Source organism: Metarhizium robertsii, assembly GCF_000187425.2.
Source record: "Metarhizium robertsii ARSEF 23 chromosome Unknown MAA_Scf_2, whole genome shotgun sequence".
In the NCBI taxonomy this organism is placed as follows: Eukaryota; Fungi; Ascomycota; class Sordariomycetes; order Hypocreales; family Clavicipitaceae; genus Metarhizium; species Metarhizium robertsii.
This window is the reverse complement of record NW_011942160.1, coordinates 5,008,182-5,026,894: the sequence shown is the minus strand read 5'-3', so window position 1 is coordinate 5,026,894 and position 18,713 is coordinate 5,008,182. Positions and strand designations below refer to the sequence as shown.

Sequence of the window (18,713 nt, the reverse complement as noted above, 5' to 3'; positions counted from 1 at the left end):
AGAGGGCCAAACGAAAAACGAACCAAGTCCCGCCGTATATTACACCTCCAGCGTCAACGCCATGGCTCCCTGCGCTGAATGTCCATCATCATGATCCAACCAGAGACGAAACACGAAAACACTCGCACTTATCCAACCACGGCCTTCATGCTCAGGCTCTCCAAGAAGCCGCCCAGGTCCTCCTTCCTGACTTCCACGGCGCAGTGCTCAAAGCTGTCGATCCGCACCCGCGCGTTTGTCTCCGACACCACCTCCTGGAACGCGCTGCCAAATTTGTTAAGGCCGTAGCCCTTGTCGGGTTCTGCGTCGGCGTCGTCGTCGTCCCCCGAGTCCTGGTCCAAGCCAGAGTCGGAAGCCTCCGACTCTGTCTCCAGCTCCTCGTCGTCGTCTTCCTGACCGGCGGCACGTTTTGCCGCGCGCTTCTCTTCCCTAATCTTCTCCTTTGCCAGGCGTGCGGCTTCCTTTCTCTTGGCCTTGGCCTCCCTTTCCGCTCGTCGCCTTTTTGCTGCCTCGCGGTTGAGGAATGCCGTGTCTGGCCCGCCTCCTCCCCCCGTACCAACTACAATGTAAACACTGCGCTTCTCGTTTAGACTAGCGACCACGAGCGGTGTTCCTCGTCCGCCGTGAGAAAGTTTTCCGTGGGCTTCTCGCTCCTGCTCTGCGAGCGCTTCTCCTATCCACAAGGATAGCTTGGTTAGAGCAGCCGGATGCGTGAACAGGGCCACGTCTGGGCCGTCCTTGACAACGCACATCCGGAATGCCCGCAGGTGTTTGATCTGTTTCTTGTTAATGAGCGAAGTTCCCGTTCGATATATGGCGCGGTGCAGGAATTGTGCTGTAGGAAGGCCGGCTTTGAGAGAGTCGATGCTGTTGGCCGCATGTTAGCGAATGTCATGACCGATAGGGGCGGGCTGAGGGGGAACATACTCTTCCAATGCGTCGTAGGCTTCCCAGAAGCGTCCAACCCATTCTTCCGCTTGCGCAGCAAATTCTACTTCGTCCTCTGCATCATGGGTAAGTTGGCTAGTTGGCATGGCGACTTCCGATGCTTGCACATGTTTACCAACTTCCAGCAGGGCACCAATGACAACGCCAACGTCTTGAGCGCTGAGCGTTGCTCTCCAGCCCCAGCTTCGTACAAATCCCCATCCGTCCTTGGCACCAGCCCGGTCCTTGTCGTCAGTATCTACCGCCGGTACCATCTCGTCTAGGTTATATAGGGAGCCGTATTTTAAGAGTTTCGCCCGCAGCTCGCGCTTCAGCATCATGTCCATGTGCGTGTAGCTCTGTTTACATTGTGCCAAGCTCACACCCATCTTGGCCAACAATTTGTGGAGTCGTTTGATTCCCGTCTCGCTCCAGGTTTTGAGACGAGAAAATAGATATGGCGAATGTAGCATACTGTCGTATAGACTCCAGTGGCGGATAAGAAGGAATCGAGGCTCAGGGGAAAGCCGGATACCAGTGTCTTCAGGATTTCTAGCTGTTGTTGGAATCACACCAGCGTTCTCTGGCGCGACCCGACCGTTGGTAACTTCGGGCGGGTTAAGACGTCTGACTTCGTCTCGGAGCAGTTGGCGTAATCTTGCTCCTCGAACACCCATCCAGCCCGATGGTCTGCTGCTGTCATTGGAGCGTATAGGTGCTGCGGTGCCAGCCGATGACCGGCCGTAAAGCTCCATAGATGTAACCCCAACAATCGTTAGCCAGAGGAGATCGTTGTCATCTCTACCCAACTCCGACGCCAACGAGTACATCATTGACGAAATAGGTTCTGCAAACGATGAGCCCATTCTATAATAGCTGTGAAGGACAGCCTCCTTTTCTTGGCGCAGTCGCAACAAGCGTCTTCGTAAAGCTCGTGCGGATGGCGGTGGAGGCTCTTGTGCGGCGGATGGCGGCTCAATGGCATCGCTCGATAGTCCGGCTTCGGGACCTCGTAGGGAAACAAGCCCTCTATACGTAGGTCGGCGCGGTGAATCGGCTATTGGACTCGACTATCTTGTGTTAGTTCATGGTCAAGGTGGCGTGCTCAATTGTGCCCTACAGAGTTGCTTCGTCGCCGTTGATGTGGTCGGTCCTCGTCGTCAGTCGACTCATCTTCATGCCCGTCAGACCAGCTCTTTCTTTTCTGTCCGGCGCGTGGAAGTTCCGGATCCAAGCCATCGTCATTATCATCATCTTCGTCGTCATCGTCGTCGTCTGTGAGGCCTAGCGCCTCTTGGTCGTGATCAATATCTGGCATATCGACCAAGGCCAGGTACGCGTCGCGTTCCTTTTCCATCGCTTCTTCGATATCACCGTCATCAAATACCACAATGCCGCCCTTCCCGGATTTATATGCACGCTCAACTTGGCCGCCGGATATACCAACCGGAGTACGTGACTGGTAAGAACTCTCTGCCTCGGAAGTAGCCTCTAGCGGAAAGCCACCAAAGACGTTGCCCAGATTCCATGGGCGGCGGGCATCAATAACCCAAACTTCGACCCCGCTGTACGGCGCTTCCGCGCCATCTTGCTCCAGACCAAGAAGCGGGCCTAGGTCTACCATGCCTCCAACCCCCAAGCATACCACTACACCTCCGCTGCCACCCTGGCTTTCCATCATGGGCATGACGAGCTCCTTTCCGGCTTTTTCGAGGTCGCTGTAGCCAGCAACGGGTTGAATCTTGTGCGGTATGTAGTCATGTTTGAGCAGTCGGGTCAGGATGCGGCAACCGCAGAGAGCATCCGGTTCGAGGGCTACGAGAATGAGGACTGGCGGTGACGTTGGGTGGCGAGTGGTTTGCAGGTGCGTGTAGAGCTTCGATATTAGCGACCGTGGCAGATACATGGCTGCAGAGTCTACACAGAGGTCGGGATCCGTGCGCTTGCGAAGGCATGAAGTATGGGAAGAGGCCCCGGAGCTGCTGTAGCGATGAAAATGTCAGTTCGGCTGGGTTGACGCGACCCGTATGGATGCGCGTTAAGTGCTGCTGCTTAACGGGCGCTGCAACGGCTTTAATCGCTGTCGATATTGGATCTAAAATGTGTATGAGGAGGTGAAGTGCCGAGAAGAGGTCATGCCAGCCGCTCAATCGCGCGTTTGGGGTGCAGGAACGAAGTTGTCGACGTCAGTAGAAAATGGACAGCCAATCGACACAATGAAAGTGTTTATGGAACGCGATGGTGAACGCGCCTGCTACTTCAGCACGCGACTAGGCGTTAGTGGCGGGAAAGGCGGGGCCGTCCCGAACGGGCAAGGGTGTAGTTAGTATGTGGGGCGATGGGGTTTAGTGGCAGGAGACAGGAAGCAGTCAAGCTGGTAGGAGCGGTAGGAGCAAGAAACCAAGAAGCAGGCAAGCGCGACCCAGGAAGGAAGCCACCGCCGCCGCCGTCGTCGCAACATAGAATCGCAAACTCATCCAGCAACCATGTCTCAGCCACCAAGGTCTATTATACGGAGCAAGCAGCCTTTCAAGTTGTCAAAGCCTCGGTGCATCTGTTCTTACTACTTGGCGCCATGCTCCCGTTCAAGCCACTGCGCCCTCAGCCACCATGGAGATCTTGCCATCGGCGTGAATGCAATGACTTTTCGTTGACATGCGGCACTTTGTTTCTAGACACTCTCGTACCGGGAGCCCGCACTCGCCAAGAGACGTTGGATGAATATCGACTCTCCTTTGCTCAGTTGCCCAGTGCGTCTCTGGCGTTGCGGCTTTAGAGACTGCAATGCTGTTGACCCTGTGGCGGTCGCTTCTTTTGCCCCTTGACTGAGAAAAGATTATGACTAAAGTTTTAACACTCAATTTGCGCATGGTTTGAGCAGAAGTACGCAACTGACTCAACCTGAAGCTTGACATGTTTAGGCCAGGCGGGCATGTTATTGCACTGCAATTTGAGCATATACGACGTGCAAGAATCATGGCATTAACAGACAACGACGTCGACCCTGAAGCTGAAACATTTTTGAAATCAGCCTGCACTAACAGAGTTGTTCCAGGCCAAGGTACTTTTAATGCAACAGCCAGCCTCTCAGCCCGCTCATGACGTGAATAGAACCAGACGATCAACGCGGGATGGCCATTGGGCAGCAGATCAAAAGCATGCAGAAGCGATTCGTAATTCCAGGTCTCTGTGTTTTCGCACCTCGGCCGGACATATTGCCCATCTTGACACGGCATAGAACAACAATAGTTCCCTGCAAAGCCGTTGGCCATGTAACGGCGTCTGTCCCCAGCTAAGACATTGATTCAGTCCCGCATTTAGAACATTGAACACTTTTAGCCCACAAAGGGACGGCCCAGCTCATCCGTTGAACGAACTTGCCGCGAATGGCCCGCGGAGCAGAAATACGGAACGCGGCCGAATGCCGTGATATTTTTGGAAGACGAGAGCGCAGAGAGTAATGCTTGTCGCACAACGCCAAACACCAACGCTTGACATCACGCTCGGCCGAGCAAGTGTCCTTGGTAGGTTGATCAAAAGAGACCTGTCGAATTCAGCTACCAGAAACGGTACAGCAGTACGCGGTGTCATGTTCACGCCTTATCAGCATCATCCGCGAGAAGTCGTTTCGGGTCCACCTGTCAGTTTCAACAAGTGAGCAAGCAATCAACTCGCGCACCAGATGGCACAAGCTGCATGCCGTATGCAGTTGAAAAGTTGAAAAGTGACTGGCAAGTGGCCAACGAGCGCGGTCGGCCGGCGTCGTCTGCTCGAGGCATTGGCTCGTCCGGTACCATGTCGTCGTCGCAATATTCCATCATGGACGAATGCCCATCGCAACGACCGACTCCCCAGAGAAGCCAAGCGAAAATAGTTGTCATCTTGTCTCAGCCTGCTGCACAGTTGCACTGCGTGGCTGCATGTTGACTCGGCTCTCGGATGCTCATTCCTGTCTCTCCTGATCCACAGTCATCCCGGCTAGACGGAGACAACTTCAATTTGCTCAGCCATGTCTTACTGTGTAACTCGATGATGGCACTATCCGACAGCGACCAACTTAATATAGTTCCCAGACATGGCCTCTCGCGCAATTCTGGTCTTTTTTTAGCATCCGCCATAACCACGGCTGCATTCACCATGCGCAAATCCCCAGGGCCTTGACAGGCCGGGCTTGGATTTCGACGTGCTCCTCTTCATTGCACCCTCGTCGTCCAGGCCGTCTTCCGGAATTGGGCCCGGAACCCCTGTTCACAATCAACTCTCACTTCCCTCTACAATTTCCATTCCCCACATTATCCCAGATTGCTGGGACCAACATCATCCCATGCTATCTCTCAGGCCCTCTCCTGCTGGTGGTTGACCAGAGTCCACTTGACGCTGTCTGGAGTCTGCCTTCTCAAGTTTATACCATCAAGCTCGCAAACATCATAATAACCCCGTGCGGCCTCGCCGTCAGCCATTGTGGCTCCCCCCCTGACTGGTCACAAGTGACTGTCTGTACTTTTGCTGAACTCTTACTGGTGATGACACTACCGAGTTCCGTGAACAATCATTCTCTGACCCGGCTGTTGGTTCGGGTAATATATCTTCAGACATGAGTCGGCCGCATTCTCTTGACGACATTACGTCTGACTATGACGAATCATTTGGTGTTTCCGAGTTTACATCCATACACACTGCCCATCTCATACACTCATACGAACATGGGAGGTAAGAGACAAGTCACATGTACGGTTCCTCGCCTACCTGAGCAAATCTTCTAACAATGACCAAAGACGATACCAAGGCTTGGTGCAGAACCGCTACGGTATGCCCAATGATGAAGCAGAACAGATGAGAGAGGGCATCAAGCACAAGCTCTACACAGATTACATCCTAGATGGAAAACAGTTTTTGGCGCCCGTACCCGATAATCCCCAAAAAATTGTCGATTTGGGGACCGGCGCCGGCTACTGGGCATTAGACGGTATGTACACGCCGTCACGCTCCCTCCCACCCCTTTGCGCATGGCACCATGCTAACCATGCACCACGTATCAGTCGCAGAAAAGTTTCCCAGTGCCCGCGTCATCGGCACCGACCTCTCTCCCATTCAACCGCAATGGGCCCCTCCAAACACCGAGTTCCGCGTCGAGGATCTAGACGACGAGCACCGCCCCTGGTCCAGCATCTACGCCGGGGCAGACGCCATCCACACCAGGGCGCTGCTACCCACGCTCCGAAACCCAAAGCTGGTGCTGCGAAGAGCATTTGAGTACGCCAAGTGGCCCGTCTGCTCGCAGTCTTGCCATCAAGCCCGCTAACGTGGTTCGCAGAAATCTCAAGCCAGGCGGGTGGGTGGAGTGCCACGAAATCATCAGCTGCGTCTTTTCGGAAGACGGCGCCGTGAACCGCGGGCACCCGCTACACAAGATGTACGACCTGATCAACGGGTCCTTCTCCCAGGTGTACGGGTGGAATCTCCAGATCGCGGCGCAGATACCCGACGTGCTCCGCGAGATTGGCTTCGTCGGCGTCGCGCAGCGGCAGAACAAGATACCCCTGGGGCGGTGGCACCACGACGCCAAGATGCGGGAGATGGGCATCTTCAACCAGATCATACACTCGGAGTGGCTGCCGAGTATGCTCCTGAAGCACGAGGCCATGGGGATATCGGCCGACGAGGCGGAGAGTGTCGGGCAGGAGATTCTGGACGCCTTCAACGATCCCAATGTCCGGTCGTACAACATCTGGCTGGACTGTTGGGCGCAGAAGCCTCTGCCGGGGTAGATGGCGATTGGGGGTCAAGCACAGGGGTGTGTTGGGACAGAGTCAGAGTTGCAAACACGGCATACACACACCCACGCACACATACACATGTGTTTTTTGAGGCGTTGGTTGTTTTCCAGACTGATAAAGTCGGCTTGAAACATTGGACGGCGTGGCAAACTAAGCTAGGGCGGAATAATCATTAATGTAATAACGAACACCATAACGCTGCATGTATTACAACCGAGTTTCATTCATAAGTGGTTCTATACGTATATACAATGGAGAGCTGAGAAGCGATGTTATGTACGCCAAGATGGCTAGTTTCATCTTCCCCATGTCGATGCAGGCAGTGCATGCACCACACCCTCGGTACTCCCGCGCATTGCAGCCAAACTCCACGCTCCCATCAGATCAGATCAGATCAGTACATCCCCCCCGGCCCGGGTCCGCCCATGCCGCCCATCCGCCCGATCCCCGGCCCCGGCGCAAACGGCCCAAAGTCATCAAAGCCCTGGAACCCGTCGCCAAACGACATGCCCATGCCCGGCTGGAAATTATTCACCAGATAACTCCAATCCATGTCCGACGCATCATGCACCCCGTCCCCGATGCCGATGCTGCTCGCGGCACTGCTTCCCAGCGGCGGCCCCACGCTAGGCGGCGTCATGTCGACACCGGCGTCGGCGTCGGGCGACGCGCGGCGAGGCAAGTCGTACGGCTGCTGGTGAACATGCGGCTCCGGCCGGTTCTCCAGCTTCGCCCTGCGCCGGGCCTCGGCCCTCTCGCGGAGGACCGCGATGAATGCCGGCACGGCGGGGGCCTCGTTGCCGCTCGCCACGCAGGCCTCGGCGTGCGCGTCCCACGCCTTGATAAAGTGCCGCCCAAAGGCGGCGTGCATGGGGCTGTGCAGGTTGTTCATGAGCCCGCGCAGCGCGTGGTTGGCGGCAATGGCCCCCCACGCGCGCTCGACCACGGGGCCGGAGCACCGCCGGCGGAGCTCCTGGATGAGAAACATGTACGCCGGGAAGGGGAAGTGGTGCGCCGTGAACCACTTGAACGGCTTGAGGGCGTCGGAGGAGTGGACGGCATTGTCGTACTCGACCATTTGCACGGACAGCAGGAACAGGTTGTCGCGCTCCGCCTCGTTGAGGGGCTCGTCGGTGCCGTACATGCGCATGAGGTAGTTGATGACGCGCATCTTGGAGAGCGCCTGCCTGGTCATGGTGAGCGTGAAGAAGTGCAGGGGGATTTTGGGGTCGCAGTGCTGGAGGTATGTGCCCTCCATGTGCGCGCAGAAGCCCTCGAGTGTGTACGAGGGCGAGTCCTGGCCCGCGATGCGGATCGTCGGCGCCGACGGGGGCTGCCGGGGGCCCGATGAGGGGGTCGGGCTGGGTTTGTCCGGGTTGACCTTGGCGCTGTCGCGGTCCGAGTTGCTCACGACGGCCATGGCGAGCTCCAGCCGCGTCAGCGCGAAGAGCATCTCTGTTGGGCCGTTGTGCGGCGAGGGCAGCTCCTTGCCGTCGACGTGGAGGTCCGAGTCGTTTACGTTGAGGGGGAGCTTGCAGTCGCCGCCGCTGGAGAGGCCGGTGATTGTCGAGCCCGTCATCTCGCCTATGCGGCGGTCGTAGCTGACAATGGTCCACCACAGGCGGCGCCGCTGCTCGACTTCGAAGGGCGGGAGGCCGTAGCCGGCTGGGTCGCGGTGAAGGCCCATTCTTTGGGCTATGCGGACGGCTATGCCAATGAGACAAAAGACTTGGCGAGGGTCGACAAACCATCGGACGGCGAACTGCATCCGTCAGTATTCCAAGCCTGCGGAAAAGGCGACATGTTGTAGAAGAACACAGAATCGGCCGGGCTGGCACGTACCAGGTATAACACATATGCCTGAAGGGAAAGAAAGTCATTGTATCTCATGAGCCCGGCGTTCAGCAATGCCTGCTGCAAGCCTTCGAAGAACTGCGCCAGCACCTCTTTCTTGGGGCGGTTCAGCATCTTCTCTACATCCGCGTCGTCCAGCGAGGTGATGGCCATGCAGTAGATGCCAAACATGAGAGCCTCGAGGTTTTTCGGCGCGCTCTCCAGGTTGGAAGATGCCTGGATGATTTGGCTCTGGATGCTGGGGGCGTGTGTGATTTTGAGAAGGGGGTTAACATTATCAATATAGAGCTGCCACAGCTGGAAGATGTGAATGGTGGACGGGTGGTAGTGCGTGGTGGACTGCTGGCGGCCAGAAAAGACAAAAGGGAAGCCGTCGTTGTTGGAGAACATTTTGTCAAAGGCACGGTGGATGGTGGATTCGTCGGCTTCATCGTCGGAGGAGTCGTGGAGGAGTTGTTCACTCGCCCGAAACTTGGACTGTTAGTCTGTCGTGTTCTCAGTTATGCTCGGGGGGGGGCATGCTCCTTACTTCTCTGTGAAGGGAGAATATCGACCGCCCTGGCCTATCCACCGGCTGATTAGCACATGTCCTCGTATACTCGGTGTGCCGAGACACGTCACGAACTTGTCAATGTGTGAAGTCGCGGAAGGCGATGAGCTCGCCGGCGGACTCGTCTTCAACTCCTCAAAGTCATTCTCCAGGTCCTCGAGATCCTCGAGATGCGGACCGTCAGCCCTGATGCTGTGCCCAATGGCATCAAACTTGACGCCATGCTCTGCCAGCAAAGCCTCGTACTTCTTCAGTCTGTCCACCAGATCCTTCTCGTGCAGCCGCTTCTTCCGGCGCCTGGGCGGCTGCGGAGGAACCACCCTGCACTCCACACCGGCCTTGACACAGTTGGCACACGGCTTGCTCTTGTCGCAGCGTACTTTGCGCTGCTGACAGAGCACACAGCTCGTCCCTCGGGTGAGTTTGACGATGGACGGGTCAGCGTGCTGCGGGAGATGATGCTGTGATTCCTGCTGGGTCTCGAGTGCCGGGTCAGGGCCAGCAGACCCGGGCCCTGGCCCAGATCTGGTCTGCTCAAACGACATGGTATGGACTTTATGCATTGTCCCGGTCCCCGGCGACCTGGGCGGCAACGGAAGCCGCGTGATGGAGAGAGTGCGTCGTGGCAAGCCGTTGAGCCAAGCAATGAGGCTGAACCAGGTCTACGGCGAGTACGGGGTGGTGGAGCCGACAAACACCACCTTGCGGCCTTGATTCAAGACACGGCTAATAGGGGTAAGCGAATGGCCGGCCAAAGAATGGGACAATGGCAGCAGGACAAAGTCGTAGGGCTGAGATCGGGTTGCTCTGCAAGGCTCGGCCACGGAGGGGGTCCAGGTGTCTCCGACGCGGCAGCCACAAGGAATGGAGTCGTATGCGACAAGAAGGATAGTCGATGTGGAGAAGGCGAGCTGCGTGGCAGGTGTTCAGTGAAAGGGATACAAGCTCGGAAGGGTTTTTTGTGAAACTCGTATGCCGAGCATCGAATATCGACTGGAACGTTTGGGCTGTAAGTCAACTGAATGGGTCGACTCCTGACACCGCCTCACCAACGGAGGAGAAAAAGAAGGGGAAAAAAAATCTCCATACCTCAGGCTGCGTTTTCATCTGATCGTGGCAGGCAGTCTACGCCTCGTCATTTTGCGCGCTTGATCCCTCCGTCGACCGGGAGCGGTTGAACGTTGAGCGAGATTTGGACGAGGTGCGTCTGGCGGCGCTCGGGCAAAGAGGGGTGCGTCTCGGTCCCGAACCTGACAGCTGTGGCCGAAAGGGGTCTAGCGTGGCTGTCGGCCAAGTCGACAAGGGCTCCGCGCCCGAAACTCCAAACTCTTGGAATCAGCATCTTTGCATAGTAGGGTGAGTTTGACGGCCAGTTTTTCGTCATGACAGTCTTGTTGGCGGCACAAGCATCCACCATGCGGCCGCGTGCTCTGCGGAGGGCCCGAACCAGACGTCTATTGCGACTCTTGTACCCGAACTTCAACGTCAGCCTGCGCATCATGAACAGATACATAATCAGCATTCTTCGCGTCTCCATGTTCCCAAGATGAATCGCCGCGACTGCTCCCTTCTTGTGTATCATTTGCAGTCTCCAGATATCGCGGATTGCAACCCATTTATGGAGCCAGCTAGACTCTTCTGCACATCAGCGACGGTCCTACCCAGTGCTACATATATACATCACCATGTCGGTGTCGGTACCTGATGAAAAGACCAGCGGCCATGAGAACGAAAAATCCACGACGCTGCCAACGTCGACCAAGGAAGCTCAACTCCAGGCCTCGATAACTAAACCAGATGTCGAGAGTCCTCGGGCCCAGCGCCCAGGGTACGACCCCGAGGCCGAAAGGAACTACCAACCCAAGACTCTCAAATTCTGGCTCATCGTCTTGTCCGTCTTCGTGTCCATGTTTCTCGTGGCGCTCGACCGCACCATTCTGGCGACTGCAGTCCCCCGCATCACCGACGAGTTCAAGAGCCTGGGGGACATTGGGTGGTACGCCTCGGCGTACATGCTCACCACGGCGGCATGCCAGCTGCTGTTTGGCCGGGTATACAAGTTCTACAGCACGCGGCGGACGTTCCTCGCCACCATTGTCGTCTTCGAAGTCGGCTCTGCCCTGTGCGGCGCGGCCCCCAGCTCCCCGGCCTTCATCGTCGGCCGCGCCATCGCCGGCGTGGGCGCGGCGGGCATCTGGACCGGCTCCATGATGGCCATCATCCCCATGGTGCCTCTGCACAAGCGGCCCATGTTCCAGGGCGTCTTCGGCATGGTATTCGGCATCTCCTCCGTCGTGGGGCCCCTCATCGGCGGTGCCTTTACGGAGCGCGCAACGTGGCGGTGGTGCTTCTACTTGAACCTGCCCGTCGGCGCGGTGGCCTTTGCGTTGCTGTTCCTGTTCATGCACCCTGCCGATCCCAAGCATGAGCCGGCGGCCCTGAGGCAGCAGCTTGTGCGTCTTGATCCGCTGGGGACATTCTTCTTTGTGCCCTCTGTCATCTGTCTGCTGCTGGCGCTGCAGTGGGGTGGCTCGACGTATGCTTGGGGTAGCTGGCGCATCATCTTGCTGCTCGTCATGTTTGGCCTGGCGGCGCTTGCGTTTGCCGTGGTGCAGGTGCAGATGCCGGAGACGGCAGCGTTGCCCGTCAGGCTCATCAAGCAGAGGACCGTGCTGGCCGGCACGTTTTACATGCTCTTCCTAGCTGGCGGCATGATGTTGGTGGTTTACTACCTACCGCTATGGTGTGAGTTTTGTGTCTGACAACCCGTCATGTACGTACTAACCCATCATTTCCTAGTCCAAGCAACAAAGGGTGTCGATCCGGTCAAGTCGGGCGTCTACACCATCCCCCTGGTTCTGAGCCTCGTCGTCGCGTCCATCGTTTCCGGCGCAGGAACCCAAAGAATCGGCTACTACACGCCTTTCATGATAGCGAGCCCTTGCATCGCTGCCGTTGGCGAAGGTCTCCTCACGACATTCACCCCCGAGGCCGGGTCGAACCGCTGGATCGGGTTCCAGTTCCTCACCGGCTTCGGCGTCGGCCTGGGGATGCAATCTGTTGGTCTGGCAGTGCAAGCCACGCTCCCCCGGGAGGACGTTTCCACCGGCATCGCCATCACCTTCTTTGCCCAGCAGCTTGGCGGTGCCGTCTTCGTGTCTGTCGGCCAGACCATTCTATCCACCCTGCTCGTGGAGCAGTTGAGCGGCGTGCCTGGGCTCGATCCCATGTCTATTGTCAAGACGGGCGCCACCGAGCTGCGACACGTGGTGCCCTCGCAGTTCTTCGGCAGAGTCGTCGACGCCTACAACTTTGCGATAACGCGCATCTTCTACTGCGCCCTGGCGCTGGCGCTGGCCCAGCTGGTGTCTGCCTTGTTCGTTGAGTGGCGGAGTATTAAGAAGCCAAAGGACGCGGACGCTGGCAAGGCTGTTGCTCAGCAGGAGGGACTCGGCGAGTAAACTGGGTGTCTGATGCGAGAGTCGATGCATGAAGCATATGTAAAACAGAAAAGCATTTGTGGCACGGGCATGCCACGGCTGGGTATCCGTGTTGGCTTGTTTACTAGCATAACGAGCTTCATCTCCAATCGGTCTGGCGGGTTGTAGAAGCAGGGACTGAGAGTGTAGAACAGTAGCGCCCCGCGGTTTTTAACTGCGGCCAAAATATATTCGTTGTTTACACGTGGCCACCAGATGTCAGTTTTTTTCTTTTTAAAAAAAAATTGCCTCAAATCATCGTGGGCTTGATGTCGACTGCCATCGGCATTAAGATGACGTGGATTTGGAGCAATTTGCGGCCTTTGACGTCTTCATGGGTAATGGTAGCGACCTAGAGGAATTTCTTGTATTTTTGCAGCCACAACTTGTCTGCTCATATTTCTCACACACCCCCGTTTATACATACCATTCGTACAACGATGCATGTAGCATGCACAAACTGGTCATGGAGGAAGAAAGGCATCATCATCCCTGCCGTCCGGGTGTGGATCTGGCGCCAGCGTAACACTGAGTGTCACCCGTCCCTGACCGCGGCACGCGTCAGCCATCCGCTACCCACGCCGATTTGCTGCTCGACAATCGCCTGGACCGCATTCCCATTACCGCCGGGTCGACCAGACAGATCCATGTCCGCAGTCCCCCTTCCCAGCGGCGCAATCAAAGTGGTGTCCGTCACTCAGGCGAGATCCGGCGCCCTCGTCGCATCGAGCGCCCCCCCTGCGCGGGAGGAACACCGACGACCCCTCGTCTCTCGTGGCACACCGAAGTAGTATTGCCGGGTTGTATTAAACGCGCCGTGGCCCCGGCGGCACGACAGGCGCGTCGTCGTCCAAATCCTCTTCTGCTCGCGGTCCGTTGGCCACCAGGGGCTCGTGAGGTTCCATTCATTGGCACGTCAATCCAGAGTGTCAGTGGTGGTTTGGTTGTTTCTGCAAGCCAACGCCCGACGACAAAGACGACAGACAGCTTCCGGGGGGGCGCCGTGATTGACGGAGCCATGAATCTGGTGTTCGCCCCCGGAGACGCGACAAATTGAGCTCCGTAATTAGCTACAAGTTCGGAACTCTTCATGATCCAGACACGACGGGCCATGTTTGAGTGACGGGCATCATCAGTAGCGAGCCGACGCTCGAATCGTGGCCCGGTCTGACGGGTGAAGTTTCGCAACCAACACCTGTCCACATTACGTCAATGTCTCAAGACTGCCCTCGAGGAATGAGAAATAGTTAGAACGCTTAGCCCGGAACTAGGAAATACATCAAACATTCTGCCATGCCGGCCTGTCCCCGCTGTGACTATCGTCCCGGCTCTTTTCAAAGTCACTCTTGCTCTCGCTGCTTGTCCCCTCCTCCTCCCGTCTGTCGACCAGCTCCAGCTCCATCGACTCCTTGCGATTCCTCCTGGGACCCCGTGAGTCGCGCGAGGAGGCGGCCCCCGTAATCACGACTTGATGATTGCCGCTGATGAACGACTTTGACCGGCTGGGAGCGGTCCTCGCCGAGGCGCCGTTGGCACCGCCCGTGGGCTGTCGGCTCCTGGAACCATACTGCGTTATCCCCGACATGCTGCTGAAGATGCGCAGCTTGCGCATCAACGGCTTCAGCGTGGCCAGGTTCGACGCCGTCAGGGCCACTCCAATCTCCACGGTGCTCCAGATGCCCAGGTCGGTAAACGTGTACAGGTAGTCTGGGCTGTTTAGAATACCGTCCGCGTACGGTATGCGCACAATGGTGGCAATGGAGGCCCTACAAGAAGCGCGTTAGTCACCAGACGCCATGGGCCACGGCTGCAACCCAAGAGTCGGGGAGAACGTACGTGGATCCGAGGCAGAGCAGCGCGATAATGGAAGCCTTGACTGGCGGCTCGATCTGCGACTTCCACACCAGCGAGGCGGGCAGGGCCGGCAGCACCCAGTCGGCGATGATGTTGAGCACGGCGGCAATGTACGTCGTCACGGTTGCAAAGGCGGTCGCGTTGCACGTCCCGGTTGCCGGGACGGGGTTGTATCGCGTCCACTGGTACTGGACCGGCTGGCAGGCGAAGAAGGCGAAGAAGAAGAACATGATGCTGAAGACGGTGACGGAGGCCAGGATGGTCCAGATTGTGATTTGCCGCCAGCGCCTGTGCGGGCAGATGCGCAGGAGAAACAAGCCCACGATCCACTTGGTCAGCAGCGATATCACAATGTAAAAGAGCGACGCGAGCCATCTGTACAGAATCGCCGTGGGCCGGTCCTCGGGCGGCACGTCGACATTGTGCTTGCCCAGCCCATGCGTCACTCCGAGAATGCCCACCGTCGTGTACGCCGTGTAGAGCAACTGCGAGGCCTGGTTAATGCGTCGTGTCCTTGTTTGCCTCGGCCGGGACTTGTTCTGCCTCTTCTTACCAATGCGACGACCGTCAGGTAGTCTTCGGCGAAGAACCGTTTGATGATGACGCCGTGGGTGTAGAACCGGAGGGCGCCGCTTATTATGGAGGTGACAAAGAGAGCCACAATGACGCCCATCATCTGAGGGCCTCGGTCGTCGGCCATGGCGGGCGTGGCGATGGTGAGGATTCCAGATGAACGTTTCCGGCGACGGTCACTCAGCCCGCCCTGAGGAGGAGAAACTAGACATGATTCGGGCAGGAAGGGGAAGAAGAGGAAAGAAAAAAACGAGTCCGTCGCAGGATTCAAAATCAGGGAGGACGGATAATAGCGTATAGTATTGAGCTGCCCCCCAATGCATCCTTCTCTTGGCGCCCATACACACTCCACTTGTCCCGACCAAGTCCTTCACTTTAAATACTACCACAGTGCCCCGTTATGAAGAGCGGCAGATGACGGGTCTTCCCACATGGCTGGATCCCCCCCTTGGGAGCAGAAGGCGTCGGCTGCGGCGGCAGTTCTGCCACAAGTTGCTTGCCCGCGCAAGCCGGGAGCAACGAGTCCATGGCCATTGACCTTTTTGACGAGACAATCCCCGGCGGGGCACATCGGACGCAGGTGCCTGATCCAGGAACAGAACCGGGCCCTTTCCAACTCGTGAACACACCCGACTCATCTATTCTGTCCGAGGCTGAAGGCGGTGGGGTCGTGTGGAAGAACTATCGAAGGCGAGCAACGTCCAGGGGGGAGCTGTCACAGGAACACCCGTTCAAGCCGTCCAAGGTTGACAGCGAGTCACTAACCCTGTTCCAGTACCCGCGTTGAAGATCCCTTGGTTCCAGAATATGGACCTGCCTCCACATCCACGCGGGCTCCTGATTCAGTCGTGACCGAGGTTTCCACACATGTCAAACCAATCCGTCGTCGAGTCGGGGCGGCCACCTTCCTACTTAAGAACCGCACATGCCCAAAAGATGAAAAAGGTCGAGTTTGCCATGCCATGCCATGCGAAGCTCGACATGGCGCGCACCTCCGTCGGAGCCGTGGTCAAGCCTGCCCGTGTATCGCGGGTTGCGAGAGCTGTCGCTGAAGCTGGGGTCCCGGCAAGGCTGGACGCCGCCGCCTTGATAGTATGTATGTATTCTCAACGGCTGCAGAACGCCCATTCGATCCCAGCAACGTGGAACAGGTGTGGAGACTGCAAGTTTGCATGCTGGGATTCCGTCGACGACGGAGACGGTCTTGTTTCAGCTGAGCCGGCCTGGATCCAGCTTCAAGCAGCGTCAGTCGTGACAAGATGGATAAACGCCACCGCAACCCAAGGCCAAGTGGCTTCCTGCCTCCTGCCGAGGGGGAGTTTGATGCAGCAAAAAGCGTCGGGAACCGGTGGCGCAAGCCTAGCTGCATGGATCATGATGGGTGCGAATTCTGGCCGAATCAATACCGGAGACATCAAAGGGCCCCGTCGCTTCCGCGGAATCTGTAGTCCTCGGGGTTGGCAACCCTACAAACAAGACGCTTGACTCCTCCCGACGACGCATAGTCGAGGCTGCTCGTCTTTAGCGCACTGTAATGATGGCGCGAAGGACGAACTATAAACTTTGATTGAACCTACATAAATGTTCCCTCCCGGGATTGATGGATACGCATGCTCCCGACATCCCCTCTGGTGTGTTAAGGCTCCAGTGGGGTTACGGGCTCCATAATACCCCTGTAGGCAGCTAGCAACCTCGGATGACTTTAATAGTACCTTAAATTCTAGTTGTATATTATTAAGTAATAATTTATATTAAGCCTATTATAATAACCTTTACTATTACCTAATTTATTAGTAAATATATATTATACCCCTTAAGTCTGGCTTCTTATTGGATATATATCCCTGTAAATACCTTACTGGAGCCTTAACACACCAGAGGGGGTCCCACCTATAATCACACTAGCACTGCTAGATTCGTCCCAAGACCTTGTCGTCAGGGTCTTTGCAGTTTCTGTAGACAAGATGATACAGAGACATGCGTACATCTTGCCCGTTGATGGGGAAAAGCTCAAATTCAACGTCGGGCTTTATTTGTTGTTTGCATGGCAAATCCTCGGTGCGTTTGTCTGAAAGGAAGCGATGCCTTGGATCCTTTTTCTAGGGCTCGGGTGTAAGGTGCCTTAGCAGGGGTTTTCAGGGGTATATATATCTGCTTAAATTTGCATCAGGCATCCATTCATCCATTCACCATCATTCAGTTCAATCATCAACATTGTCCAAAACTTTATACTATTCCGCTGTATAAGCTCCTGTTGTATTTCCAACATCTGCCCACGTTCAAAATCCATCCCTTCCAGTCCTTCACCACAGTGATCATGGCCGGCAGCAATGAAACCACATGCAATGACAAATCGGCCGAAAATCCCCTACATGCAACGAATAGTCGGGAATTCCGCTACTTGTTCAAACTGCCGCCAGAGCTCCGACTTTCGATATACCGCCATCATTTTCTGAGCACCAGATTATCGTATGGCCTAAGTATAGATTTGGATGCCAAAACTATTCCTGCTCGTCATTCCCTCGCATTATTGAGAACTTGCCGTCGCGTGAGAACTGAAATTGGAGACACTTGGCTTGGCCACGTCCTGTTCAACTTTGCAGACGTCGATTATATGATGGTGATACTCAAGGCGCTTCCTATGGCAACTCTATCAAAGATCCGGCACGTGCGAATTCTAGGGACGGAATTGTGTTTCTTCACCGACCTGGGTGAACATGACGCTGTCTCTTATACCCTCGTCCAGGCCCTAAAGCTTCTGCCTGGCTTGCAGCTTGACACCTTTACCGTTCTTTCTCCGGGCGAAGACGACTATGATTACGAAGTACTGAATGATCTTATAGAGTATGGCGACGGTTGGAAGGAGCTGCGATTTATCTGCCAGGTTCCATCACAACTCGGATACAAGTCCGACAACGGCTACCGTCACAAGAACTCTCGCAGCTATCCGCGCAAGCCGCAGCCAGCCCACTGGGCTAGTGTCATGAACACGCGCGATGGTATCCAAAATCAACCGTCGGTTACTATTTATCAATCTGTGCGGCTTGGCGAGCCCTGCTCTGTGATGCACGAAGCAACACGTGTGATTATCGAGCAATGGCCATGGAAAGAAAAGGAACATGTCACTCTTGCAGAAATGTTTTCAGCTACATACTTCGAGAAGAAAGAAGAGGCACTGGAGGTTATGGTTGTGGTGAAGCGCGGAAAAGGTATTAACTATCAGGAAGGAGAGCATCCGCGTTATTTAACAGCAATTAGCGATATCCGGAAAGATTTCCCCCATACATCGTGGGCAGAAATTAAGTCGAGATTTCTTCGTTGGAGTGATGACGGCACTTATCACGGCAGTTATTGCGAGCACAGAAAACCACCACTTATGGATATATATAAACATGTTCAGGAATATACATGGCGTGAGTTAAGGATGAAATTATGTCTGTAAGTTGTAAGGTATGTATACGGACTCCTATCGCGACCAGAGCATTTCCACGTGTTGTTTTTGTAATTATATAATTTTTTATAGTTTTTTTTTATTAAGGCTTAATTAAGGTTTAATTATTTCGCTTTATAATCAAATAAAATTACATATATAATATAAGTATTATATAAGTATAAAATCTAAAATAGTATTAGGCTATACCAGGCTAAAAATAGTAAGAGACTAGAAAAGTAAACCGTTTATATATTGTGACGCGTCAG

General features: G+C 55.6%; 5 protein-coding genes across 5 annotated transcripts; 2 read left to right on the top strand and 3 right to left on the bottom strand.

Moving 5' to 3' along the window:
* Positions 1-128: 128 nt before the first annotated feature.
* Positions 129-2,833, bottom strand: MAA_07961 (CDC45-like protein; the record flags this gene model as incomplete). Its single annotated transcript, XM_007825959.1, has 3 exons — positions 129-867; positions 928-1,997; positions 2,048-2,833. The coding sequence occupies 3 exons, from the start codon at positions 2,831-2,833 to the stop codon at positions 129-131; spliced, it is 2,595 nt and encodes an 864-aa protein (XP_007824150.1).
* A 2,688-nt stretch (positions 2,834-5,521) lies between these two features.
* MAA_07962 (UMTA methyltransferase family protein) lies at positions 5,522-6,695 on the top strand (the record flags this gene model as incomplete). The annotated part of the gene is made up of 4 exons (XM_007825960.1): positions 5,522-5,637; positions 5,703-5,893; positions 5,967-6,180; positions 6,242-6,695. 4 exons carry the CDS (start codon positions 5,522-5,524, stop codon positions 6,693-6,695), a joined length of 975 nt encoding a protein of 324 aa, XP_007824151.1.
* Positions 6,696-7,098: 403 nt separating this feature from the next.
* Positions 7,099-9,653, bottom strand: MAA_07963 (N-terminal binuclear Zn cluster-containing protein; the record flags this gene model as incomplete). The annotated part of the gene is made up of 3 exons (XM_007825961.1): positions 7,099-8,466; positions 8,547-9,035; positions 9,180-9,653. The coding sequence occupies 3 exons, from the start codon at positions 9,651-9,653 to the stop codon at positions 7,099-7,101; spliced, it is 2,331 nt and encodes a 776-aa protein (XP_007824152.1).
* Positions 9,654-10,793: 1,140 nt separating this feature from the next.
* Positions 10,794-12,569, top strand: MAA_07964 (azole resistance protein; the record flags this gene model as incomplete). The annotated part of the gene is made up of 2 exons (XM_007825962.1): positions 10,794-11,853; positions 11,908-12,569. 2 exons carry the CDS (start codon positions 10,794-10,796, stop codon positions 12,567-12,569), a joined length of 1,722 nt encoding a protein of 573 aa, XP_007824153.1.
* A 1,297-nt stretch (positions 12,570-13,866) lies between these two features.
* Positions 13,867-15,141, bottom strand: MAA_07965 (cation-transporting ATPase 4; the record flags this gene model as incomplete). Its single annotated transcript, XM_007825963.1, has 3 exons — positions 13,867-14,353; positions 14,424-14,935; positions 14,995-15,141. The coding sequence occupies 3 exons, from the start codon at positions 15,139-15,141 to the stop codon at positions 13,867-13,869; spliced, it is 1,146 nt and encodes a 381-aa protein (XP_007824154.1).
* Positions 15,142-18,713: the final 3,572 nt, after the last annotated feature.